General features: G+C 39.1%; 1 protein-coding gene across 3 annotated transcripts in view; it reads right to left on the reverse strand.

Moving 5' to 3' along the window:
- Positions 1 to 2481: 2481 nt before the first annotated feature.
- ST7 (suppression of tumorigenicity 7) overlaps positions 2482 to 27320 on the reverse strand; it is a 138222-nt gene continuing 113383 nt past the window's right edge. For all 3 annotated transcript variants that reach the window (XM_066318982.1, XM_066318983.1, XM_066318985.1), the window contains 6 exons: positions 24686 to 24758; positions 22993 to 23095; positions 14524 to 14674; positions 10140 to 10232; positions 7075 to 7214; positions 2482 to 2799 (listed from right to left, as the gene is read on the reverse strand). In XM_066318982.1, coding sequence (XP_066175079.1) covers positions 2704 to 2799; positions 7075 to 7214; positions 10140 to 10232; positions 14524 to 14674; positions 22993 to 23095; positions 24686 to 24758 — 656 coding nt within the window. In that variant the 3' untranslated portion in view covers positions 2482 to 2703. The remainder of the gene's footprint in view (positions 2800 to 7074; positions 7215 to 10139; positions 10233 to 14523; positions 14675 to 22992; positions 23096 to 24685; positions 24759 to 27320) is intronic.

The raw sequence follows: 27320 nt of genomic DNA on the forward strand, positions 1-27320 counted from the left end.
GTGGCTGTGGGTAAAGTGGAGCTTCCTTTGGACATTTAGCTTCTGCAGGTTTTTTCAACATGGCAAAACTCCTGATAATTTTCCTCCTTTCTGATAGGGTATGGGCCTTTTCCTGCTCTGAAAAAGCAGTCTGTATGTTCAGCATACACACCAAATGATGAAAGAGAGAAAGCAGCAGCTAGAGAAAGCAGCAGCCCTCCCCTTGGTGTAGCACTCACCTCTGAGTGCAGTTCCTGCCAGGGACCACCTTTAAATCTATCCAGTGGGAGGAAGGGACAAAAGGGGGCCAGCTTCACTGGACACTCCTTGGGGGGTCCTCTCCTTTTTTGTTCTATGGTGGTTATGGTGTAAAGACATAATGTGCATACAAAATCTATTAAGTTGTCTTTAAAGAAAAAAACCAGGAACTGCTAACATTTGGAGTTAAAAAGCTTACTCCACCCCTAAATCTGAAGATGAGTTATTATCTGAACCAGATTTTCACAAGGCTCATCTCTGCACTAAAGCCAGAGGCTTTCCATCATTATAATCATAGGCTGTGTTTGCTTTTTGATCTAAGCCATACTGAACTTCACAGGAAACATGTCAGAGGCAGCAAAGCCTAAGGCAATAAACTCTGCCCAATGAAAAAGAAAATTCTTTTGTCTGATTTACCTAGTCTTCCAGATGCCTAGAATCGTAACTAAAGAGAGATTTTCTAGATAAAAAATCCATGACCCATTAGGGAGAAAGATAGTAGAAACAGTAGAAATAAAATTGCATAAAGGTATTTTTGAATTCCTAAATATGCTCCATAGTTCAAGGAAAGGATGTGATTATTCTAGGAGTTAAGGAATGCCTTTTATCAGAGTATTACAGATAGTCATTCCCACACAGATCACAGTATCTTCAAACAGAAGTCCTAACTACTACCTCAGCTGCTGACAAACCTGGAGATTTGTATATAGCTGGATATACAGTGATGTGCAAATGCATTTACATTTAGAACTGTGAATCACAGCAATTTATTCTTTTGAAATGTAGGGTATGAGTGGGAGTAAGTGATACAAAGCAGCACAGGACAAGAGCTGACTATGCCTGATCCTTCTGAGTTAAATGATTCTGACAGTGCTGTTTTGAGGTAAACAAATCAATACGGTTATCCCTGGTTTTTCAGCTGGAGATACATAGCAGCAGCTGCTGTGGAGGTGTTTTCTGTGGCTGCTCCAGCGATTCAGATGAAAATAGGAGAACTCAAATATTGGTCCATTTCACATTTCCACATGCTTGTCTACTAGCAATCCATTACCTCTCATCTTATGCCACATCCTACATTAACTGCAAGACAGACTAATTTCAACATTACAGTGAGTTGTTTTGCAGGAGTAATAGCCAAAGATGACAAACCTGTATGGAAGCCCCCAACAGCCTCACCAGGTCTAACATTTGTCCACGGGGCTCTCTGGTCTTCTAGGCCTTAGGACTTCCCCAGGTCTTACTCTTACAGCTGATTTCTCCTGGCCTAGGACTGCCTTTTTTTAATCTCATAGCACAGCAGTGTTTACATGGTACTTTTGCTCACTTGAGCAAACATATTCTGTCTTCCACTAGATTAAAGTGTCTGTGATCAAGTGAACAAAAAGTAATGTTATGCATCTTCTATTATTAAGAAGCACTTTCCTTTTATACCAGTCTAGTACCACGAGTTTTGTCTCTGCTTACTCATTTCCTCACTGATAAACTTGTCTGCTAGTGATCACAGTCCCTTAAACTGCTTAGCATTTTAAGAGCAACAGCAAGGTTGAAATGGTAAAGTGGCATTTTTGATCCACTGCATCCTTCCTCATCTGGAAAGTGAGCTGGAAAAAATATCCTTGAGGCTTCTGTAAGGATGCGCTTTTAATTCTGACAGAGAGGACAACTTACTTCAACTTACAGATCAAAATCTTCATTTTAGAGCTGGCCTCGGAAGTTTCCATTGACAGTGGCTAAGTCATAAATGAATACTTAGTCTAAACAGTCACAGCACAAGGATAAGATTTCCTGAGGTGAGCACTAATAGTGAAACACCACTCTCTCTATTAATTGTGCATGAACTAACACCCATTTTGCTAATGAGCCTTCAGAAGGTAGCTGAAACACCAGGGGTGTGAAGAAAATCTGTCAAGTATGTGGGCTTCTTGAAAATTCAAATGAGGATATGGTGACCTCTGTGCAGAGAAGGGAATCAGAAGCCCAGTGTGCCATCCAAACTGCCTGGTGAGCCTACAGCTGCTTTAAAGCAGGAAACTGTCTAGAAGCCTTAGCTGGACTGCAGAAGTGAGGGCATCACCCTAACTGAACTCCATAAGAAAAGGCAGTGACAATGTTGCTTAATTGTACCATTATTAGTGTTGCTACCTGAATGTGTAGCTAAACCCCAGCTATGGTGAAACAGATGCCACGCCTTTCAAAAACAAAATGTAGAATCTGTGTTCTGAAAAAGTCAAAAGACAGCAATGCTACAATACACAAAAGTTTATTTTTTTCTTTTCTGAAGGCAAAATATAATAGAACCTAACATCAATGTATTTTGTACAACAAAACAGGTTTTATATGAGAACAGACAATCCATGAAGAACTTTTAAGTCTTATAACTGCTTCCCTTTTTTATCATGCTTTCTTGTGGTCAACAAAAAGTTGGCACAGAAGATGTCATGGCAGTCAGTCAGCGGGCATGCTCCCTCAGATCCTTGTCAGCTGGTGCCACAGGCTGGAGGGCAGGATACTTTCAACTTTTTCCATCACAAAATTTAAAGGGGCAAAGAGGGTGCTGAGAAACTGCAAAGAAATCAGATAGGCATTCAGATCAAAATCCAGGAGACAATCCATCTCAAGAGAAAACTGTCCAATAGATAAGATATGCTTGCTGTGTTCCTCTGTAAAATCCTCTAGCATGACAAAAATGACATAATTCACACATAAAGACTTTCAAATTTTTAAACCTTGCATATACAGAGATTTCTGGATTTTGCAGTAAAGAAAGCAAGAGCCCCATTTTTACAAAGATCAAAGTGATGAACTACAGAAGTTTTCACACATCTCACATCCTAGATTGAAGCTCTAAATACTGAAGCCACTAATGGCTCAATCCAAAACCTACTGAAGACAAAGACAGGCTTTTTCCCCAACAGGGGTCTGTCAGACCACCTCACAGAGACAAAAAGCGTGTCTTGAAATTCAGGTTTAAAATGGTTCAGGATTATCTACAGATCTGCTCTATACGCTGAGGCATCACCAACTGTAATTTATCCTAACATCCTCTGTATCACTGACTAAAATTTATCTTAACATCCTCTCTCTATTACAGAACACAACATTCAAAGAGACTTCAATATGTTAGTGTTCAGATAGGCATATGAAAAAATCAAGATGGAGAACATTTCATCACAGGAAAAAACCACATGTTCTGGAACTCAGTTATTCAAAGCACTATTGCAATCCATATTAATTTTTAATTAATTATTAATACATTTGAGAAATACATACTAACTGTGAATTCCATTGCCTGCACTTTAACTCTACACATTACATACATCTATGCTGGGGCCCTACATGTGTCTGAGACAGTACAGCATTTGTGATGCTTATGCATTTTAAAGGCAATAGTAAGCACTCTAATTTTTTTTCCTCTTGGATGTGTTTGCATACAATGCAGACACCACATCATGGACAACTTGTGTATCATGGGAAAACCAGGTAACACCACCACTGGTAATGTCATTTGGTCATAAGCACAGGTCAAAGGAAAAACTAACTGAAGCAGAACAGGTATTTCAGTTCTGGTGCTAAAGGTCAAGCTGTGGAACATGAGCCACAGCTGGATCAATGAAACACTGACTTACCTAATCTTAGAGACTGCTCTTTTTGTTTCAATTGGCTTAGCCCAAGGAGAAGCATTCCCTCTGGTTAAGCTCTGAAGTGCTTAAATAAATATGATCCTTTAATTCTAGAAAATGCAAAAGGCTCTTCAGAGGATATCTTCTGCTATTTGAGCAGCACTTGATTTATGTGGTTAAGCCTGTACCATCACATCTACTTGAATAAAACTCAGCTTTGTAACTAGTGCAAATTACATACTTGTTAAATCAATGAAACAAGAATAATTTGCCTGACAGTGATTTTATTGCAATTTATACGACTTTTGTTGCTCCAGTAGTTGATTGTATTCTATAAAACCTCAGCAAATTATCTGAAGCTTAAATACCTGCTGAACTGAAGTCTCATCCACCACACAGGAAATATTGAGACACATCATGTGAGTGATCTCAGGTAAACAAAGGAATGAAATCAGAAAAATCAGTCTTTCTGAAGTTTGTCTAATTTTAAAAAATTAACTAGGCAGTATACTTTTAGATATGCCTTTTGACTTGAATTATATAGTGACCTCTATGTTAACACATCTCTCAATTTTATTTAAGATACACTATTACTGTTATCACATCAGAAAAAACCCTGCACTTAACATATTTTTAATGGTTTCCCAGGTGTTGTAAAATTTCTGCATGGTAAAGAATTTCAATACTATCAACAGTGGCCTGGCAATTTTATCCAAGCCATGCAATCAGAAATTTGTTCTACATATATTTATTTCTTAATTGACTTTCATAAGCCTTTCATTAGAAAGACCAGCCAAAACTAAAAGCACAAGCTATGAAAATGCTTCTTCCTAGCCAAGAGAAAATACTAAGATCTACTGTTAAATTAAGGTTACTTAGTCTTACAAAATATCAAGCTTCAGTTTCATTATGGAAGAGTCAAACTTACTTCCAGGTACACCATAATGTGCACCCATGCACAGTTTCACAGTGCAATATAGCACCATCACAATGACTACCAAGCAGGCAGGAATATGTAATTCCATGAACACAGCCACAGAAACAGCACATTCATCTTTGAGCTCTTTAGGGAATTAGTTACTTAGGAAATAATCTTCCCTAAAACTGAAAGGGAAGAATCAGAGCTGGCCTTATCTTTTCTGTTCTGTCCTGATACAGCTGCATTTCAAAGAGATGTCTGCCATGATTTTCTTCGGTCTCATGCACCTGGGAGACTTTTCCCAGAGAAGACTACAAAAAGGCCTTCTGAATTGAAGCCCTTCTATAAACTATTACATCCATGTCACAGGCTCTTAAATTATGTCCTTCCCATGGGAAAAAACCCTCAGTTGCTGCATGGTTTATGAAGCTCAAGATATAGCTGAACCAAGCCATAACACATGTAAACTGACATAGGAACTTCATCCATAAAGGTTTGAAAATTTTGAGTACTTTAGCCATCTTTATGCACATAATGCAGCTCACTTTTCAACTCTATTTGTCTGTGCTTACTAACTAGCAGCTTTACCTGCTCTGATATGTAGAACTGAATAACCCCATACAGAGCCTTGGGGTAACACCAATGGCAGCTGCCCTAACACATCAGGGAAACAGTTCCTTCTGGTCTGATTCTATTCACCAAATGGCTTTAGCACCTGCAAGCTCCAAACCATGGAGAAACAATTACCAACATGCCACCAGTGTAACCTCCATTATCTCTCTCTGCAATCCAGTCAGCAACCAGAGCCAGGTGATTTAAACCCATAAAAAACAATTTTCTCCAATTCCAGTAGCTTGCTCACTGCCTGTGGCAGGAAAACTAAGTACAAAATCTCATTATGCTGCCAGCATATGGTCTTTGTTCAGGATGCAAGGCTGATAAACACAGGAACAAGGCTAACAGGAACAGATTTGGAATCTGCAACAGTGACAGTATTAGAAAACTAAAGATTTGATTGAAAGAGCCAAACAAGGGTCACACGCTTCAGCAACTTCAGTAACTAAGAAACAGAAAAAGCTCCAACCACTGAATACAAGAAAAGGCTTACAGAGAAGTTTATGATCAAATGCCCAAGTTAAACACTGACTGTCTATCTAACACCTATGTACACACTCAAGAAACAAGAATGAGTAATAATGTTTCAGGTACATTCAGCACCTTCTACTGAGAGAAGAGATATCTTCTGCTACAACTGATCTTACTTTCTCTCTTCTAGAGCTAATGAAAGAAAATTCTTGTTGCATGAATGCTGCTGTACCAGACCTCTACCACTCACAGGCCTGGGTAAACAGAAGACCTGGCTCACCTGCAAAGGGAGTCTCTTGCCCTCGGCAAAAGGGTTTGAAAGAGTACTGACAATCTGGAATTTGCCAAACCCTTTCAGCCTGGCCTCCTCCACCCCACTCCCTATACCCTCAAATCAAAAGCACCGAAGACATTATGAACAAAGCCAGGAGGGCAGTTTGGAATCATAAGACCTAGAACAGAGACAATTATATTTGAGAAAATATATTACAATGGAAGATAATTCAGTATTTACTGGAAAATGAAATCTTTTACTATCCTAGAGCTTTTCTGTTAGTGCATTTTTCATCTCCTAGCATGCTGGAGCAGTGATGTTCTTGGTTTTGCAAAGAAAATGTTTAGTTTAGAATAATTCATGGCTCTTCCCCCTCATCCTCCAAAATTTATTAATCCTTGGTGGATTAAAAAAGCGGAATTAGGAGAGACTTCTCTGGATGTAGTTCAGAAAAGTTATGAGGGAAATATTGAGACTACTTCCTCCTTGGCAGTTCAGGGCAAAAACACAGAAATCTGTCCTGGTAAACAGTACACTCTCATATTTCTCATTTCTGCTCATACTGGGAGTTTCTATTGCATCAGAAATCACAGCAGCCATTATGACTCTACACAAAATCAGGGGTTCTGAAAACTGTTATTAGTTTATTTTAGTGGATGATATATGAAAATACAGATATTCACTTCTCCCACTTCTGATTTTTTTGACAAAATCCAAGAAGACATCAAACTTAACAAGAGAGCCATATAAACCAGAGAAGACAAACAGCCGTGTCTTACTGATTAGCAGCCTGCACAGTTGTGCACATGTCTCCCTGCTCAGATATGGACTGATGCTTCTGAATATGCAGATATTTAATACCTAGCAGTATTTAGCTCAGCTTTTCCTACACTGGTGTCTTTATTTACCAGAAGGGAGCAGCAGCAGAGAATACTCACAGCTTTTGCAAAGACCCCCATAAGCTCTGGGAACTGATGTGTCAGGAGGGCGAGCATGGCTGTGAAAGAACAGAGTCCAGCAGTGAAGAGGATGAAGAAGGGAAGCTCTTTCTTGGGATAAACTGAAACTTCGTGAAATGCTGTAAAAAAAGATATGAGAAGGAAAAGGCATTATACATTGAAAAAAAATCAAAACACAACACCAACCAAAACCAAACCAACATTCTTACATAGTTTAAACAACCAAAGACACACAAAGATGCTTTTGAAGGATGAAGAGGATGGAAGGTCTGATACATCTAGGCACATTATTGTTGTGTCTGTTGTCTCTGCCAAGTAATTCTCTCTAAAGATCTTATTTCTGGCTTACTCTGGTGTTACTTTTGTCTGCCTTGTGTCAGCAATAACTATAATGCAGCTCTGCAACAGCTAATCCCAGAAAACAGACTTAGATATAAACCATCCATTTTTTTAATGTTTGTCATTAACTAACCCCATGGCTGCATGTTTCCTAATGCTGATGCACAGAGAGCAGCAGTGAGCCCAACCATATGGAAGCATTGCTGCAGACCAGTTAAAGCAGGTTGTAAAACTACAGCCTTTGGAACTGTAAATCCTGAGTGTTCTATCTGCACAGCAAGAAAAATCATACTAAAGGCAGGATGTATAAGCATGTATTTTAAAACCTGGAAATTAAATGAACAGTGAATTTTTAAGACGTTTGTTAACACACACTGATAGGAATATAGAAATTTCCTTGAATCTGTTATAAAAAAAATCCTTCACTGGACTTTGGAAAAAGCAGCACTGGGATGATTAAAAGGGTTAGAAGAAAATGATGAATATTTTACCAGAAGGATATACCCCTTAAATTTTTATCACAGTTTGGATTCAAGGTGAAAACTCTTCTGGGTTAATAAAAGATCGGGTGGACTCTTACCTGTTTCACTCCTTCAGTCTACAGTTTAGAGCTACAGTCAAGATAAATGCAAACTTTGAAACATTTTTTTCTCATACAGGACCAACCGCAAGGCTTCCTGTATACTCAAATCCTATGGCTATTCATATATATGAAACACTACTCTTCCATTTTGCCTACTCTCTTTGCTTCAGCGATCAGTTCTCATCTCTTTGTATTTGCAGACAACATAAACACAGGGTTATCCAGCAACATGGCAGGATAACATTCATGGCTGCATTCATCCAGAGTGGAGTGGTTCTCAAAACCAAACGAAGGAATTAATAAGTTTAAATTAAAATATTAAAAACTAAAAATACGTATGACTCTTAAGTCTTCTAGTTTGATCAGCTAAAAAAACCAAAAGTAGGGATAGATGACAACTTCTCTTAGATTTGAAATAAATGCAGAGATCAGAAAGACCAAAATGTGGACTTTGTAAGTCCAGGATCTCTTGTGCTTTTCCTCCACTGCCTTTTCACACAGGCTCAACCTTGCTGTTTCAGTCTGTTATCCAGCCAGGCCAAAAGTTTTGTAATTGATATTTTTAATTTGAAGAGCCTATCATATTGGCATGTTCTGATAAAATTCCAGCTGACTCTCTCATAAAACACGCACAATTAAAGGGTGTGGACAGGTATGTAAGACCCCTCTAACCCACCTGTGTCTGTCATGGTATGCTAAACCCTTCCCTCTAACCCAGGAGATTTTGCAGTGAAAGGCATTTCCCATAACTGCCAGAGCAGAACACACTGCCTGCACACGCTGTTAAAGAGTCCCGCTGTTAGCTCCTAACATTTGACAAGAATTATTAGTTTTGCATCTAAAAAGAGAATGCTGAGCTATTCTGCATGGCTTTGTCATTCCTAAATCTCCTGACACTCCACCCTCCCCAGCTCAGCATCCCTCTGAGTAAAGCAAGCAGAGCGCTCTGAGAGGTGTTGTTATAATTAGGATGATTATAATGGGGTGGGGAGATACTGTCAGTTGCCAAGGATTTCTGCGTAATATCAGCAAGAATGTGCTGTGAAGGAGAGACTTGCAATGAGTGGATTTTCGCTGTATTATTCTCACCTAATGTTTACTCATGTAGGCTTATAAAAAGAGGCAACACCTTTTTCAGCCTGAACCAGAGAGGTTCTCAATGAAAAACTACAAAAGGTGCAAATGCCCTCAAAATGAGCCTTCCCGGCAGAAGCAGTCTTCATTTTACTTGCTCCAGAACAAATTTTTCTTTATTCCTTCTTTGGAAGAAAGATGAGAGAATCTTCTTCCTTGGATCAACTTTTATTTGCTTCCTCTGCCCTGACCCTGCAAACTTGTGTGTGTTCTACTTGTGCTCACACGAAGTCCCACAGAGAGAACACATGTGGGAATGAAGTGTAACTGCAAGATTGGCTGCTTTGGCTCTTCCTCTGCATTCTTGTGCTTCACTGCATGCACTGCAATGAGTCTCATTAGCCTGGACTGTAACACTTCTCGAGGGCTGGATCTCTCTTTATATCCCTATCTGGGAATGCTGCTGGCACTTTCCTAATACACGCCATAAACCCACATAAAATTGATGGAGATGACTTCACATCAATCTCTTCATTACAGTACACATGCCATAACATGAAGAAAACCCTTTCCTGCTATTTAAGACTGCTTTTTTGGAAAATGTAAGCACAGCCTGTCATGAGTACTAGCTGCAGCAACGATCCAGCTGTCCTCAAGCAAGTTGGATCCTGCCTTGGAATTTAAGTAGCTAGCGTGTCTACTGAAGATTAACAAGGCTGTGACACTGTGCTTTTGGTTTGATGGGATGTTAACCTAGATGAAAGATAGTGTCTTGGCAAGAGAGAACAGCAAGATCTAACTGATTTGGATCTCTATGGTAATCTCCCTCCTTGTCTGTAAACTGTCAAAAATAATAAATACAGAAAATGGTTATGAACTATGCTGAGGAGCTGCCTCTCAAACCATCACAGGAGCTCCAGAGGCTCACTGTCAATTTGGTTATTCTAATCCACTGTATTCAATTTAAAAGGCAGCAAAGGAGACTGGTGCTGCAAGACTCAGATAAACAATTCTTCAGTGTCCAGCATAACGAAAACGTGGAACATACATGGTAGTAGTTCTCTATCTGCAGTTTCTGTACAAATAGGGTAAGGGTAGAAAAGATGTCCTTTTTCCAGTGGATAGGGGATCATTCTGAAAGCTGAAAAGGAAACACAGTGCATAAGTTACTGTGAGTGTGGCAGTCATACTTAAAAATACTTGCAATTCTGAAAAACAAACATAGACAAAACATTAATATTTGGTTGCAAACAGGTTATAAATTGCTTAATGAAATGCCAAAACAGAATTCTACATTGAGCTTTTAATCACAGAAACTCCTATGTTTATTTTTATTCTTGAGACTGTTCATGAATGTCAGGTGAGACCACATTACAAGGACATACAAAAATGTTTGCATCATCAAAGGCCATTACACTTCCAATCCCATAGCCGAGTTTCCACATTTTGTCTTAGGCTTTTAGACTGCAGAATTTTAGAATTTCAGGGGAAAGAAGTGTATCTGATATAACAGGTATAGCCTACAAAAATGACCAGCCAAGCCTGTAAATTCAGACCAATACTCACAGTCTCTGTGCAGCAAGAATAATAGAAGTTTTTAATGGAAAAAATACACTACTCTTTTTTCCATCACACTCCAGCAAGCCAGGTAACACTGATGGCATGAGCTCTGAGAACCAGTTTTCCAACACAGTCATGTTTTCATTTTCTATTTGGCAATCAAAGATTAATACTAAATTATTAAACCCAGGTTCCTCTCAAGAATTCTTTCTAAATGCAGCAGATCAAGTCAAGTTTCCAATATAAATCTTCAGGTCATGGATTAAATAATACTTAATCTTATGAATTTTTAAAATTGAAATAATAACAGAGAGAGAGGGAAATGGATTACTAAACCTTGACGATGCTGATGTCATAGGCCATCTGAGTGTGGTTTATGGAAATATCAGAATACTTGACTGAAATACAGCTTTGCAATCAAGGCATCCTTTTCCATTATCCTATATATTATTTTCACTGTTAAAATGTCATCGTGTTATTCTCACTACTCCTATGAACATCAATCACTGAAGCAATATTTTCCCCAACAGATGTCCTAGAAGCACTGTACACTTTAGTTGTTAGGTACAGCCCACTGCCACACAGTAACACTCCATTATCTCTTGCTCACAAAGCAACTTAAGAATTTGTTTAAATACACACTCCCCCAATATTTTCAGCTGTGCATTTGAAATTATGTTAGTTGCCTTTTTTGTGAAATTATGTTATTGTATTTTTTCTTGATTCCTGCATTTAAAGCAATAGTAAAGAAGGCAGAGATCCTTGAAAGACTGTAAACCAACCTGGGCTGTAATGTTCAGCCAGCATTAACCACTTCTCTCCATAGCAACCCAAGAAGCCAAGTACAACTAAAATAATCCAAGCTGTGTATGATCTTAACACACAACAAACTTGACTGTCTGTACCAAAACATATGTGGACTGATGTTCAATGCCCATTTCTTCTAAATCCCTAACACAAGCTTTTCCTTCCAATCTGGCTTAATATTGAAACAGACAATCAAGCCACCTCCGCCTTGCCCTAAGCCACACTAATATTAATCAAAATAAAATGGGAGGTAAAGATGTTGTTTTTACAATGCAAGTGAAAAATGTCTGGAAAGATTTTACTCAATTTAAGCAGTCATGGTTGACATGAGACCATGGGATATTTACAGGAAACCAACTTTATTTAGCAATGTTATCAGCCATGGAAGGAAGTACCCTGGTTCATCTGGATCAGTCTGTGTCAACGTAGGCACTTCTCTGCCTTACTCCTATGGTATTATCTGATCCTATTTTACATTAATTGACTCAGGTAGCACAGAGGCAGTTTGTCACACACCCATGTACTTGCTGCAAGAGGTACTGGAGTGTTTGGGAACCCCTTAGGTTTCTCTTCTTTATGCAAACAGTAGGAATTTTGACACAAGTTTAGAAACCAATAGTGACAAACCATCACCCCACACACTTTTGAAACTTGATTACACTTGAAACTACAGACCTCCTGTACAGTGAACCTGGCCCAAACACAGTGGTGGCACTTGGGCTTTTATACTTGTACTACAAATAAAATACCTACAAACACACAGAAGGAAAGCGAGGGCAACTGACCATGTATTACATGTAGACTGTCGGTTAAAACTAGTATTTTATTACATTTAACTTCTTTGTCATGTCTCCACTAGTTTTCACTTAGTTATGCAGAGATACCAAGATATGGACCAAATGTTATGATTATAGGACTAGACACTGTGAAACCATTAAAACCCTTGGTTGTCTTCACGGGTGAGCAAAATTTGACTGAAAATTTTGAGGACTTGTGCATTGTTTGTATTTTTCTGAAATCACTGTACAAAATGAATTATGGATTTTTCTGCAGAAGTTATGCAATGATACTCATTTACATCATTACAGGCTATTATACAGCTATTAGCTAATAAATTATGTGTTCAGATTGCTGAATGTGGAGATAATAAGAAGGGGAATGTAGTTAGATGAAAATTCCCTATGTTGCCTTCAGGCACTGATGACCCATTTCCTATATGGCAGGAGGACTGCAGGGCAGCCAGACTCTTGCGCCAAAACCAGGTCCTGGTACAAAGCCTTTCAGGGGTCCCCAGCCTGACAAAGCAAAAGATCTGTTCAGGATCTTTCCTGCAAAACACCTGTTTTACTAATGGAATAATGAACCCTGGGCTAAAGGACTTCTGCAATAACCCAGAAGAGAAGGAACATTGCATAAAGCAAATCACTGAAAATAAGCCATTGGGAAAGAACCTGTGACAGAGAAAATAACAGACTGGGAGAAATAATGGGAGAAGAGTTAGCAGATACGAGAGAGAACAATGCAGCAGAGCAAACCTCAGGCAGCACTGGTATGGGTAACTGAGCAAGGTGTCCTATACACCTAGAAATAAAACCAGTGCATGCACAGGGAGCCAACACTGCAAATTAGGCAAGTTCAGATCATTTCATACTGTAACTGAGACTGTAAATCACTTTTACACTGGAGGTATTAAGTACATTGCTATAGGAATTATCATGATAACAAAATATCTTTTCTATCAAGGCTAAATGAGGACAAAAAATGGTGAAACACATTAAGAAGTTGGTATAATAACACATTAAGAGGATGAAAAAGAACAGAATAAAGCAGAGCAGAAACAGGGAACTAGATTACATAAAGGAAAAAAGTGCATCAAAAAAAGGCCACCAAAGGCTTGATTTTAAGTTGTACTTTTAAATTCTCTGAAACCTGGTAAAAAACACATCTCAAAGACATGATAAGATATATTAGAAGGTTAGTATATGACCTTTGGAAGTCATATACTCCAACCTCTCACTCAAAGCAAGGTAATTTCCAGGTTAGGCTGGATTGCTCAGAACTATGTCAAGCTGAGCTCTGACTGTCTCTGGGTTAGAGATCACATAGATCCCTCTCACTGTGAAAATATGTTTTTTAGGTCTGGATTAAATTTATTTGGTTTGAACTTGCTTCTTGTTTTTATGCTAGACCATTCTGTGAAGACTCTGACTCTCTCTTCCATATCACCTCTCTGTTGGGTGGTGGAAGACAGCAATTGGATCATCTCTTCACCCACCACAAGATCTCTCTGAGTCGAACAAAACCAGCTTCCTCAGCATTTTGTCCTATATCACGTAGTTCGGTCCCCTATGCATCCCAGCAATCCTTCACTGAATTCACTCCAGTTTTTCAGTGTAAAAAAAGTCATAAAATACAGTATTGCTTTATATTACACATTAATATATACCTGTCTATAAGGCACGCTCATAATTTCCAAATATCAAAGCATTCACGGAATCACAAAACGGTGTGGGTTGGAAAACACCTTTAAAGATAATCTAGTTCCAACTCCACTGCCATGAACAGGGACACCTTTCACTAGACCAAGTTGCTTGAAGCCCCATCCGACCTGGTCTTGAACACTTGGAGGGACGGCACATCCACAATCTCTCTGGGCAACCTGTTCCAGTGCCTCACCACCCTGATTGCAAAATATTTTTTGTTTATGTCCAAACTGAACACACAGTTTGAAACTATTCATTTAAATAATGACAAACAAATCTCTATGATCCTGGAGTAAAATAAGTTATTATCTCCTTATCCACAAGCAAGAAAATATGTCTCGAAGTAGTTGGGAAATTTTGCTCAGTAATACACAGCAAACACAATACAAGACTTCAAATGCCTTTTACTCATTAAATTAAGTTTGTGCTTTTAGTTTAAATTTCAACTATTTCAATGCTGGTGAGGACGTAACTGATGTCCAAAACTCTCACATACTATACTTGAGAAAAGCTGTTACTTTTTTTCATGACATTCAATAAAAAGATTTGATCAGCTCCTTTGTAAGAGAGAGGATTACTTACTGCCTTCCCATGTACAGTGTAAGAGGTTCAGTGCCCCCTCTACTCTTTTCCAGTGTTGAAGATGAAAGAAAGCATACGCTATTGCTTCACTGTCCCCTCTCTTCAGAATATGTTCAGGGGGCAGAATTAGGCTTTTCATCTCTAGTAGATACTGAAATAAAAAAGTAGAGCACAATTATTGCAGAGGTAATACAAAACACAGAAAACTGATGGCAATTCTACAATACACACTGAAAGGTCTATTTCCCTAAAGCACTCTCCTCATAAGGTTTCATCAAATGTGTAACATCACGAACTGCACTAGAAGACATCTACTGAATTATTCCCAAAGACTAAGATATGCTGTCAGATGGTTCTGCTCTACAGCAGTAGTATGGAGACTACAAAGAAATTCAAAATGAAACATCTCTTATTTAAAGAGATAAAAAAGGGCTCAAAGCAGAAAATGGAATTTAATTACAAGAGCTTTTTAATTAAAAATGTTTATAATAAAATGAAGATGACTTTAGGCATTTTGATTGACAAAGTCTTTCTATAAGGAAACATATAGCACTCATAGTTTGCACACAGGTTGCTGCATTTACTGCATTGCCATTAAAGGGTTGTGAGGTCGATGAATATGCAAGCTTGGCAGCCACCAAGTTAAGAACAAGTTAAGTTAAGAACAAGTTAAGTTAAGAACAAGTGACAAAGTAAAAATGTTACAAAATGTAACAAGTGTCTGATTTCCTAGGGTGGGTGCCTGATTTCCAGGGTGAGGTGGGGGTAAAAGTATAGGACTTTTAAGCTTGCTCCTCAAAATCGTTGTTGAGTATGTCATTAAAATTAAAAGTACCACTGACTAAACCCAGGAGCAATTTTCACAGAAATTTTCCCCGTAACTGGCTCCCCCCAGCCAGCAGAAGCAGATGGAACACACAGAGGGTTCATGACACAGGAAAAGACAAGAGGCCTCAAACATTATTCAAGCAGGTGACTTTTTCCTCCCTCCTCAATCCATAAACTAGACTAACAGTTAACTAGACAGACAACTAACACTAGCTATCCCTGGTGTTACTACACTCCAGCTAGTGGAGGGGAAAGAAACAGCAGAGGGTAAAGATATATCCCTTCTTGGCATCCTTTACAGGAAAAGGAGTAACAGACAGAAAACAAGCTGCTGAATCAGCTCATGTTTGTCGGTTCTCCTGAGGAGTGTAGCATTTCCCAGCTGTGTGCTGACTGCTCTTCCACAGCACAGGAAAACTGCTCCTGTCTTCCAATATGCCCGTGATCCAAGGTTCTCCCCACCAGACTGCTGAATTAACCCGAAAGGCAGCAGGTGAGCCAGGCCCTAGCACAAGGCTGGGAAAGGAAAGGTAAGGCTGATCACTGACAGTGAAGGAGAGAGTGTGCTGCCCCTCCATTTCACCCTGTGCTACAGCCTGTTCTGGAAGGAGGAGGACTGCAGGACCCAGGGACTGCCGATTTCCCAGGGCAGGCACCTTTGAGGAGACAACCTGGCAGCGGAGGCGAAAGGGAGGCATGGGTGGTGCCAACCTTGCACAACCCCTGTTTAATGCTGACTTTTGTGAACAGGACGGGGTGGTGCAGAAAAGAAAGCAAAAGAGAGGAGTGAGGATTGAAAGTCAGCCTTGTGGGAAGGAGAAGGGAAGAGGGAAATGAGCACCAATAGCACGATTTTGTGGAGGATACCCTTAAAGCATGTCACCCCTTTGTCTGAAGGAGCTGTCAAACAGGTAGAAGATTTGGAGAGCTCATGATCAAAACAGAGGACTGTCAATCTTGGGGAATAAATAAGTACCTCAAAGAGAAATCACATGTTTCTGATGTGGGTAAATATTAAAGGAAGAAAAACTGAATTAGCAGTGGGGGTAGTTGAGTGTGATACCTGGATTTTGCCTAAAGCCTTTCAGAAAAATCTGAGAGAGCTGCAGAGCAGGTGGATTAATGGAAGTAGGAATGGAAACTTCAACTTAGGCAGTCCAGGGGATTAAGGGTGATAGAGAAAACAGAATAAAGAGTTGACAGGAGGGAAGGAACTGCCAGGCTTACACAGATACAGCAAACATTCACTGCCTTAATGAATGCCTCACCCTTTTAAAAACAGACATTTTATCTGTTGAGCAGAACAGAATACAGCTGCAAGAGCTGCAGGTTTCTGCCTGTTTAACTATTAATTTAGAACGTTAACTCTTATTTCCATATTTTCTGCAAAATTAACTGAGAAAATAAGTTCTCAAAATTCAAATGTTTCTACCAAAGGAAAAAACACAAATAAACCAAATGATATGTCACTAATAGTAGGGAAAGAAAAACCAGGAAGGAATTTTGTATTTCTAGGAGCGTTAAAAGAAAACGTGATATTGATTCTTATGTATTGCTTGTTATCAGCAATAAAAAATAAATCAAGTGGAAATACCATATATATATTTCTTGACACAAGCTTAGTACGCACTCAGTTAAGTTGACTTTTCAGTCTGCACTTTTCTCAGTTTCAGAAAGAAATTATTTTTAGAAGTGCCTCAGAACAAAAATGTGAAGCCCTCCTCCCTCATTACTGTATCACAGCTACCTTCCTGAACAAAAGGTCCATAACCTGGTTTGATGATACTCAGTAAGACCCACACACAAAGTTGATAGGTGCCTCAAGACTCATTTGTGACTCATAAATGTTTTCATTTTATGCACAAATGTCAGTCACACCTCTTGGGCATATAAACTGTCAATTAATTTATTTGGATGCATTTCCAGCAGGAACACTGACTGTACACAGCCCCAGAGAGACCCTGTCTGGAACAGTTTGTACAGTTCTCATCAGGCACTTTCCAAAACAAAAAAGGTCTAATTTCTCAAGTACACAATGAAATATTTTTGGGAGACAGCACCTGAAGGCCTCCATCTACTTAAGTTCTCTGAGCATTAGTACAGGGTACCAAAAAGCTGCCTAGCTCTAAGTAGGGCTTGATTATTATGGAAGGAGAGAGATGACTATCCATGAAAATAAGGATGGCCTTGATGGTCTAGAACATCATATCCATTGGTGCACTGCTGTATTTTCAAGCAGAGTTCAAGAGCGCAGAGGCCATTTGGGTTCCTGGAGGTTTTCCTGACAAGGCTAAGGGTCCACCTGGAGACAGCTGAGAGCAGCCCCCTTTTTGGTAACTGCAAGGGTGCTGGTCTTGGATCTTTCAGAGGCACGACTCAGCCCCAGCAATCTTATGGGTTTCTAACAGGTTATCTGTGAAACCAACACAGTCCCTCTGAAATACTTTGTATTAGACAAGCAAATTCCAGTCAAATGAACAAAATAATAAAAAAATTAAAATCTTTCTTCAAAAGCCATCCAGTGACCTGCAGTTTTCATGCTGCCCATATAATGTGTGAACTACAGTCCTGATGGACTGCTGCATGCAACAAACATCTCCAGCTCTTGGAAAAAAATCAGCAAAAGGCATCTGACTGTAGGTTCCAAGAGCCTGCTATTGCACTTTATCAAAGGACTATACCAGACAGGTGCAGTCTTCTCTAGAGCAACCAAAGATTCAGGGTGGGAATCTGACTATTCATAACTCAAAATTTCCAAAGGCCTTATTCCAGAACATAGCCCTTGTTGTCACAGAAAATCCAATCATACCACTACAGTTCATACTAGTAACCTATACCTGTTGACAGACTCCCTATTAACTCTAACTCCTCATACACTGGCATCCACCCAGACTGAACCCCAACATTCACAATTTAAGCAATAAAAACTTCAAAACCTTACCAACCCTTTGAACACACAGGGAAGATGGGAGCCTTCTGTCATCCTGACAGAACTCTGAACCCAGGCATGGTTTCACTTCAGAGGGAGAATCAAACAATAGGCCAAATAAGAAATCTAGCTAAGAGCTAGGCATTCATGGAGGAAACCGAGATGACAAGGCCAACATTTGTCCAACTGCATTTGTTTTTCAGAAACAAATGAAGAACTTTAATTAGACCAAGAAATAAAATGCTGTCACCATCTGGGCTTCTCGTGTTCCTTTAAAAAATGAACCAGCTCAGCAACAAACAGCCTAGAAAATTTCAACCAGAATGATCTCTTCACTCTTGTGGCCAGTGACAGGGCTTGTTGAACACCAGAACAGGCTCCCCAGGTTAGTGGTCACAACACCAAGCCTGACAGAATAAGCTTTTGGACAAAGCTCTTGGGCACATGGTGAGACCCTTGGGGATGGTGCTGTGCAGGGCCGGGAGCTGGACTTGATGGGTCCCTTCCAACCCTGGGATTTTCTTTGATTTGATGATTCTGTGACCCAGCCTCAATGAAGTTAGAAGCAAATGCTGGAGTTGCACAGTGATTTCTGCCATAATGAGACAGCTCAATTAGCCCTTTGCCACCACATTGTTCTGGCTTGGATTATTTTTGGGGGGGTATTTTTTTTTGCTTTTTCTGATCTGTCTCTTCTCTCCCTCTAACCTGATTTTTTTTTTTTTTTTTTTTTTTTCAAAGATCTATGTTTAGGAGTTACAATTGTAACAGGAATTTTCATGTACTTCTACAGAGGGCTTCTGGGCCAGTTACACAATGTTGTGATAGATACAGCTCAGCTACAGCCATTCTGTACACATACAGGAATGTGTTTTAATGAGCATTTGGAGCATGAAAATGGACCATGTATACATGAAGTGCAACAGGGTGGAATTCATACTTCTCTTGCTTAAATTGAACAAGTATACATTATCTATTTCAAAATATTGATAGCTCTCTGGCTCCTAATGCTCTCCTGCTGGGAGTGCTTTTAGCATTCCACATTACTTCAGTGACCTTTTATAAAATAAATCAACCTAATGCAGTCAGGTTTCCTTCTTTTCCTCAATTGTGCAATTTGACTCTGAAATTACAGCCCAGGTTGCAAACAGGCAACAGTCACTCCTGCACCTGTGACAGCATCCTTCCAGGCCACAATATGGGAATTTAACATTGAACAGGAACTCTCCTCCTCCCAGTGCGATGAACAGCATAAGCTTAAGAAAGTTCCAAAATACTGGTTTCTACATGCCCAATGAAGCCACTTTTAGGTCACCTTTCAAATTCTCATTGAATTGAGAAGGATAATTAAGAAGTTTGGCCTTTCCACTGGAAATACAACAAATCACTGTCTCACTAAAGAGTTAAAAACTCTCTCAAACATATCTCACATAGTTTCTCTGTAAAATCATGGGGTGTGTGGAACAGATTAATTTCCCATCTGGTCTACGAATTTGTTTGCATTATTTGTTTCCATTAGCAACTACAACTTACTAGAAACCACACAAGCATATGGACAGACACAGTTCTTGCTAAGAAAATCAAAATAAATAAGAAAAAAAAGAGAAGGGATGCAATAGAGAATAGATGAATCTTTAAAAGTGTTTAAGTCAATGATTTGTTACATCCTTTTAAGAGACTGTTTATAGACAAAATTGGCATTTCTTAAAGTAATATCGATATTTAAGTTGTCTGATTGAAATGCAGCATACTTCAGCAAAGACTCTCTTCAAATCAGCTCCTGGCTTATATACAAGCCCATGTAACTGTGTGCAGGACATACTTTTGACTCACTTTTAACAATCAGATATATGAACCATGATCTATTTTCTCTGTAGTGAATACCTCTAGTCTCATACATCACAGAAAGGACATGGGTGCTTTTCAGGAGGACTTTGAATGAAGGGAAAGAGGTCTGCAAATCAGTTCAGGAAGGGTGTTCCACAACTGAGAATGTCCAAGAGACAGCTGTGGTAGCTTATCAGCATTAGCTTTTTATAGTCCTGTTATACACAAGAAGGGAAGCCCCAAACACATATAAATAATATTGATGAAATCATGTGTCTGTGTATACATATACCTTTTCCCCTAGCCACTCCATGAATTATTTACTCTTCATGACATAGTATTGTACATACAAAAACCCCTCTGGAATTACAGCTTCAGTGGCAATACAACTCTCTCTGTTTAACTCTTAAATTTTCGTGTAGTATGCTAAATAATTTGTCACATTTGTAGTTTATTTCTTCCTCACTCTGAACAAAAGACTCATTAACATTTAGATCCTAGAGAAGCTCTGAACACCCATTAGTTTTGTGGCCCTGTTATATTTCCTGTGATGCTGCTTGCTAAAACTTATCCTCATTTCATTAAAAACAAATGGGATATGATTTCAATTACAACTGAGTGGAAACTGAGGTGTAATATCCACAGTGTGTAAAATTATAACCAAAAATGAACTTCACACCTTAATATCCTTTAGCTAATAGCAGCAGGAATGAGTGTGAAACCAGCACTGCTGTATATTAATCTGTATTCAGCTATTCTTTTTTAATGCAAAAATATGAACTAAAAGAACTTCTGGAATCTGCTGCTATTACTACCTTGTCGTCCTGGTAATTTATGTTTCACAAAGGTTTTCAATTTCAGAGTGTCAGACTTTGAAAAATAAGAGGGAATCAATTAACAACATGAACTTAAGAAGAAGAGGACTGGAATTTCTTTAAATCAAAAGTAGAGAAAATAATATAGAATCTGCATTTCACACGTGGGCATATTTGTGAGAGAGGAAATTCAGCCTCTTATTAAGCAGCCACCTAACCAGAAGCTGCCTAGAAAGAAGGAGGTCATAAAGGATGAATGAAAGTTGTGATCTACAAGTAAAGCAGGATCTTGGAGATCTGGAAGTGCAGAGATTATGGAGCAAATGCCACAACTTACAGTAAAGTGGATTTTGAGAAGGAGGTCATACCAAAGAACATCAAGGTTCTTGAAGAAGAAACAGAAATAGAAAAAGCAAAAAGGTAGTAAATGAAGCCTTGGCCTCAGTTTCATGGCAGTGCAGGGCCTGGAGACAATAGCAGGATGGACATTAGGAGCATGCACAGAAATGGAGGCCAGTGCACCCACCATCTCTGTCCTTCAACAGCGAATAAACTGGTCCCAGAAACAGCCAGACTAGAAAAACTGACCTAAAGCAAAAAGATCCCCACTCAGAGTAACTGATAAGAGACATATAAATATAAAGTCATTCATTTAAAGAAGATGGAAACACGGTGTGTTAATATGGAATGTCAGTATGCAAACTGTTACAAGAGATTGTGATGGAAACATTTATCAATAGCATGGAGATGGATCCCAAGGATTGCTCTTGACAGGCTAAACTGGTATTTTCCTTGGCAAGATCTCTAACTGGGCTTCCGTAAAACATTTAGAAAGGTCCATCCAGAACAGGACTGTGCTAGAGAGGAGAAGACTGGGCAGAAGAGAAATACCAATGGTTGTGCTGTTGCAAGAACCATTGGGATGGGAGAAAGTAAACAGAGAAGGCCTGGAATCAAGCTATTTAATATTTTCCTTTTATAGAATGGCACAAAAATAGAAGCCCAGCTAATATTACAGAAGGACTCATTCTCACCTAAACTTTGTTGTCTAAAAATCAGGCCTTTACTGGAAAAGAGTTGCTCCTTTAATATTCAGTATAGAAACACTGAGGAGGAAAAGTCTGTCTAAAGATGTCTAAGATAGTTCATTCTTTACACTTCCTGTAGAGGAAATCTAGATGATTTTATTAAACAAACAGCCTAACTTTCAGAGCTGCTACACCATGCTATTTAGTGGTTGGCATAACAGACAAAGCTCACAGAGAAAACACTGTTTTCCCCAATGCATGAGAATTAACTTTCTGCAATCCATGTGTACACAGGGAAGAGGGTTTGGGTTTATCTTGACCAGACTTGGTGTTCAACTGTACCTAATGAATAGGTTCCCTACATTAACCCATCCCAGTTTTCCGCTGCTTACTTTCAAAGGGCACTACTAGCCCAAAGGTTTGTGGGGTGAAGTTCAGAGGCCAAAAAGGTCCAATTGCCAAAAAAAATCCACCTTTAGCCTTCAGCAACCTCTCGGCAACATTCTTACTGCTGCGATACAAGCCCCAGAGAGCAGGTATGGGAATTAGAACACAAATCCATTTTTTTTACTTTGCAGTTCTCAGCAATTCTTCAACTCTGAGCTTTGCATTCTCAGAACTTAATGACAGGTTGCTGCATAAGGAATTACTAATGCAGCTTATATGAATCATACCATGAACTCCAAAGATAGGTTCTTTTGTATAGCATGCCAAACACATTTTCTTACATATAATCATCAAAACAAATAAAATATGCTGCCTTGATCTAGAAGATCTTTAATGACTATTTTGCAAATAATAATCTATCTTTATGCATGATCTGCCCACAGCACAGCATTTGGTGAAATCCACATCAGCTAAAATTTCAAGTTGCACAGTCCTGAATGGGACATTGCAAATAGAAAAGCTGTGCATACTATAAGCTTTTTTCCCTTTCCATTGTTTGCTCTTTTCCACAATGCCACTCATTATTCTAATACAAAAATCAGGATTTATATCCTCAGCAGTGCTAGAGCTACAACCATGTTTTCTCACTACTCACTTTTGGCACATGTGGATTAAATTCTACTGCTCTGTGAATAGCTTCTACTGCATTCATCTCTGCAGTACTCAGCCCTCGCCTTGAGGCAGCCTCTGGAGAAAATCTACAAAAGCAAAGAAACAAACACATTAGGTCAGAAATGCTAGTGAGAAAATGTCAGAAAAGGAATCTAGAACATGGGCCCGTGTAACCAAACTGAGTAATTCTCCTATGTTCTCCAAACTTCCATAGCAAGTGGAAACTCTGAGTGATCTATTACATCAAGGCCAATAAAAATCCCAGCAGAAGCGGAAAGCATTTTTGTATCTAATCATGGCAGAAATTCACTTCAAACACTAATCTAAATTAATTCTCTGTCACTAATCTAAATTTGCTCTAGGTACCTTGCTAGGGGTATATTCAAGGCTGAAACTGCAGGAAAAAAAAAAAAAAAAAAAAAAAGGAAAATAAAAGAAAAAAATAACAAGACCAAAAAAACCCCCAAAAAACCAATGCCAAATTATTGTTGGAGGGTTTCTATTAAAAACAGGTTTGGGGAAGATTTAGGAAGGTTCCCAACCCAATGCCCCTGGGTCAGGTTGAGATGGAAGCACGATGCAGCAGCAGTAGCAAGTGGTCTACTGACTGCAGCACCATTGAGGGTAGCATGCCCAAACTGTGGGCAAATCATCTGCCCCAATGAATAAAAAACCAGACCATGCAATCTCTTTCTCACCTCACACCCCACGGCTAACTCCAGAGCTGTACTTGGCAGGCAGACACCACAGGGAAAGCTGTGACAACCTTAGCCCTGCCCTCCCAAGCTGGAGTCGCTGTGTAGGGAGGAAAGATGTTGCAGTAGGTACTGGCGATCTACAGGATAAAAAGAATGAAAGAAAATTACTTAGATCTTGATGTGTACATACACTTTAAAAGCAAAAACTGTCAGGATGTCAGTCAAGAAAATGGCTTTCCACTCCACTTGCTTTTTAACTTTAGGGGGCATTCAACACTCAGGTGCACAGACACAACTCTGCCTGAGATTTGTGCGAAGGCATCTGAGAGCGGAATGGGGATTTTTGAGCTCCATCTCACAAGGAGCTGAGCACCCTTTCGGAGTGGGCCAGTGCTCTCGAGTGCACAGGCATCAGATAGATGTGCTCAGCACCTTGGAAGGTTGAGACCCAAGAGAAAAACATAAAAGGAATGAACAGATATTTGTGTCTCTGAAAATATGAACGTCATCTACCTCTCAGAATCCCTGACATAATAATGCTAAATCCACCTGTCGCTATTTAATTAGATGAGCAGTGTGCTGACAGCACTTGTAAAATGACATTGTTACCAGTGCATCCACATTTAGTTATCACCGTTTTGGGGTCAAGTTTACACAAAGTTGAAAAAGTTGAGCCACACAACCCTTTTCAATTGCATCTTCACTATACTATCTAGGAAGCCAAAGCTCACCCAGACAGTATACATAAAACTGAAACAAGAACTGAATTTATGCCATTTCTCTTCTTTTCTTCTTCCTTAGCATCTCAAGTGCAATGTTTTATCACTACAAATTTTTTATATATGAAGTAATTTTATCAATTTACTGCAGGTCTTAATTTTCCTGCTTAATCAGCAGATTGTTAGGGTGTGGGCTCAGCTAAGAAAAATCTTACATTAAATCAGGAATTTTGCTGGACAGTGGTTCTTAAGCACTTACTTGTCAGAGACAGCTCTGGCTTTGAGCAATGCAGCTGTGTAACATATTGTTGCTGATTTTGGTAAACTTATATCTGTTGAAAAGAAAGGAAAAAAGTAAACATTTGAAAACTTAAAAGTGTGCAGAAAGAAAGTTGTTTGATACTTAAGAGTAAGCATGACGTACAAAAAATTAGTATGTGTACTCAGAATACTTTCTCATCTTGGGACTTACGCTGCCATGTCACATGGATTTTTAGATTTACACCTGATATGCAGGCTTTCAAATGTGTGTTAATGACCTCTGGAACTGCTACTGAAACAGCAACTGCTTTCATTAGAAAACTAATTCAAAGAGTGGCATGACAGAGACAAAATGAAAGACTTCATTACTCCATACATTAATGTATATATATGTATAACTTGGAATACCTGAATTTTTCCACAGTTCACAAAGTATCTAAGTAATAGCTGAGGGCTATCTTACTCACTCTCCATGTTGTCACTGAGAAGCAGTTGTCTAATATGAGTATGTGGCAGCTATACAAGTTAAAACAACTGTTCAAGTAATTATGGATTTGACTTGCAAGCAACCAACCAGTAGATTGATTGAAGTTAAAGACCGACAGTAAAATAAGGTGTTTTGTCTCTTAAGAAAATATTAGACCAAAACACACATTCACCAGACACTCTCTGGCCATTTCATCCTGTTCAGAGACACATAGGAATCATAAACCTGACTTAACCCATTAGTTAACTAAATTTACAGGTGTTTTCTACCAGCAAATTGGCACAATGTATTCAAAAGTTAGAGAGAAACGCTGCTTAACAGACTTGAGTGATATATTTGTTCTCACTGTTACAGAGAATTGACTTCCACATCTTTAATCTCGTGGTGTGACCCTTGGAAATGTCCTGTGCTGGGATAGGAGTTGGACTCAATGACCCTTGTGGGTGCCTTCCAACTCAGCTTATTTTGTAATTCTGTAATCTACCCAATAGTCACATATTAAGACTGAAATATTTCAGCATTAAAAATTTAGAGATTACAGCTACACAAAAAAAACCTCCAAATCCCAAGCCCACTAAAGGCTGCATTCTGCAAACCCTTCTGTACACACTGATAACTTCTCACAGCAAACAGGAAACACAGCACAGCAAACACAAAGCACTGAAGGAGTCCACTGTAGAACTGAGGAGGGGCTAATTCGACTGGTGCTCTAAGAAATTATATGTCCCTTGGTTTGTCATTAAACTTGATTAGAAAGACAAAATTACCAAGATAACTTGGTTACTTTCGGATTAGCAGACACTTGTTATTCACTGAACTCATGTGCCTTGCAAGACAGGGCTCCAGAAGGGAGTTAAATAGGACAAGCAAGTCATATCTCAGCAGTCACCATCCTGTACTTATGAATAACCAAGCAACCAGGCACAATGTTACTCTGTGAGACAGAAAACATTGCCAGAATGACTGAAGCACTTTGAAAAGGCTACCTGTTAAATTCTCTTATCTTTTTATGCACTTGCACTTCAAGTATGAGATGTACAGATCCTACTGGAAGCTTCCCTACAATATATTGCAACTATAATTTCACTGGACTATGTAATTGTAGAGACTGAAGTAATTTAAACCAACAGCATGCAGAGCAGTTTGGATGACACATATGTTAATTACTCTACTAACAGATGATAGCTACAGACACAAGCATGAGCAGATATTCAATGACAGGAAGAGAAAATCTTTCTGAACACATCCAATAGTCTCCCTTATAACAAATTTTCCTTAACATCAGGAGTTAGAAGTTATTTCCAGTAAACAAAAACGCCTTTTAAATATATTAAAACAACACAGTATTACAAAACACTATCTTCTAGGAGACAGCAAGTGTTCCTGAGCTGGAAACATTTGTGCATATAGATTGCAAGATGATTCACAATGAACAGCTGGCATTTGCAAGGAAGAGAAATGTGGTGAGAGAAGCTAAGGCTCAGATACACCATGTGAGGCCTTTCTGTCTCACATGAGAAGAAATGAGATTGCTCAAAGAACGTTGCATTCAAATCTGATCACCCATGGTCAAGAACAACAAAAGAAAAAAGAAGGATTGGATTGTTTTTGTATCAAACCAAATGAAATAAAGACTGAGAGAAGATCCAGTTATTCCCTATGCAGACCCACATGAAACACCAGGAGAGAAGAAGGGTTGCTTGGGTAAAAAACAACACTGGCAAAACAATAAAGGGTACAGAATTAAATTTAGGCTGCAGATTAAAAGAAAATTTCTGTAAAATGAACACTTGAGGGAGAATTCCAGGTAGAACAGCAGGGAAAAAACCCCAACTAATTCTAGGATGGAGCTTGCTCAGCTCACGGAAAGGGCAGTATCACGCAGGGAATACAACAGCAGGGCCCTGATTCACCCAGGAGGTCTCTTCCAGTACTATGCTCCTAGAGAGCAAGCAGCACTTGTTTGAGGATAATATTTATAGACCTGTAGCAATGCAAGAAATAGATACAAATATTAATGTTTATCACAGAATCACAGAGTGGCTGGAGCTGGAAGTGAGTTCTGGACATCGCCTAGTCCAACTGAGAAGCCCTAACAGGTCCATGCCTGCTTGCTTTCAGAAGTGTTTTTGTTTGCTACACATTA

Source organism: Sylvia atricapilla, chromosome 5 (genome assembly GCF_009819655.1).
Source record: "Sylvia atricapilla isolate bSylAtr1 chromosome 5, bSylAtr1.pri, whole genome shotgun sequence".
Taxonomy (NCBI): Eukaryota; Metazoa; Chordata; class Aves; order Passeriformes; family Sylviidae; genus Sylvia; species Sylvia atricapilla.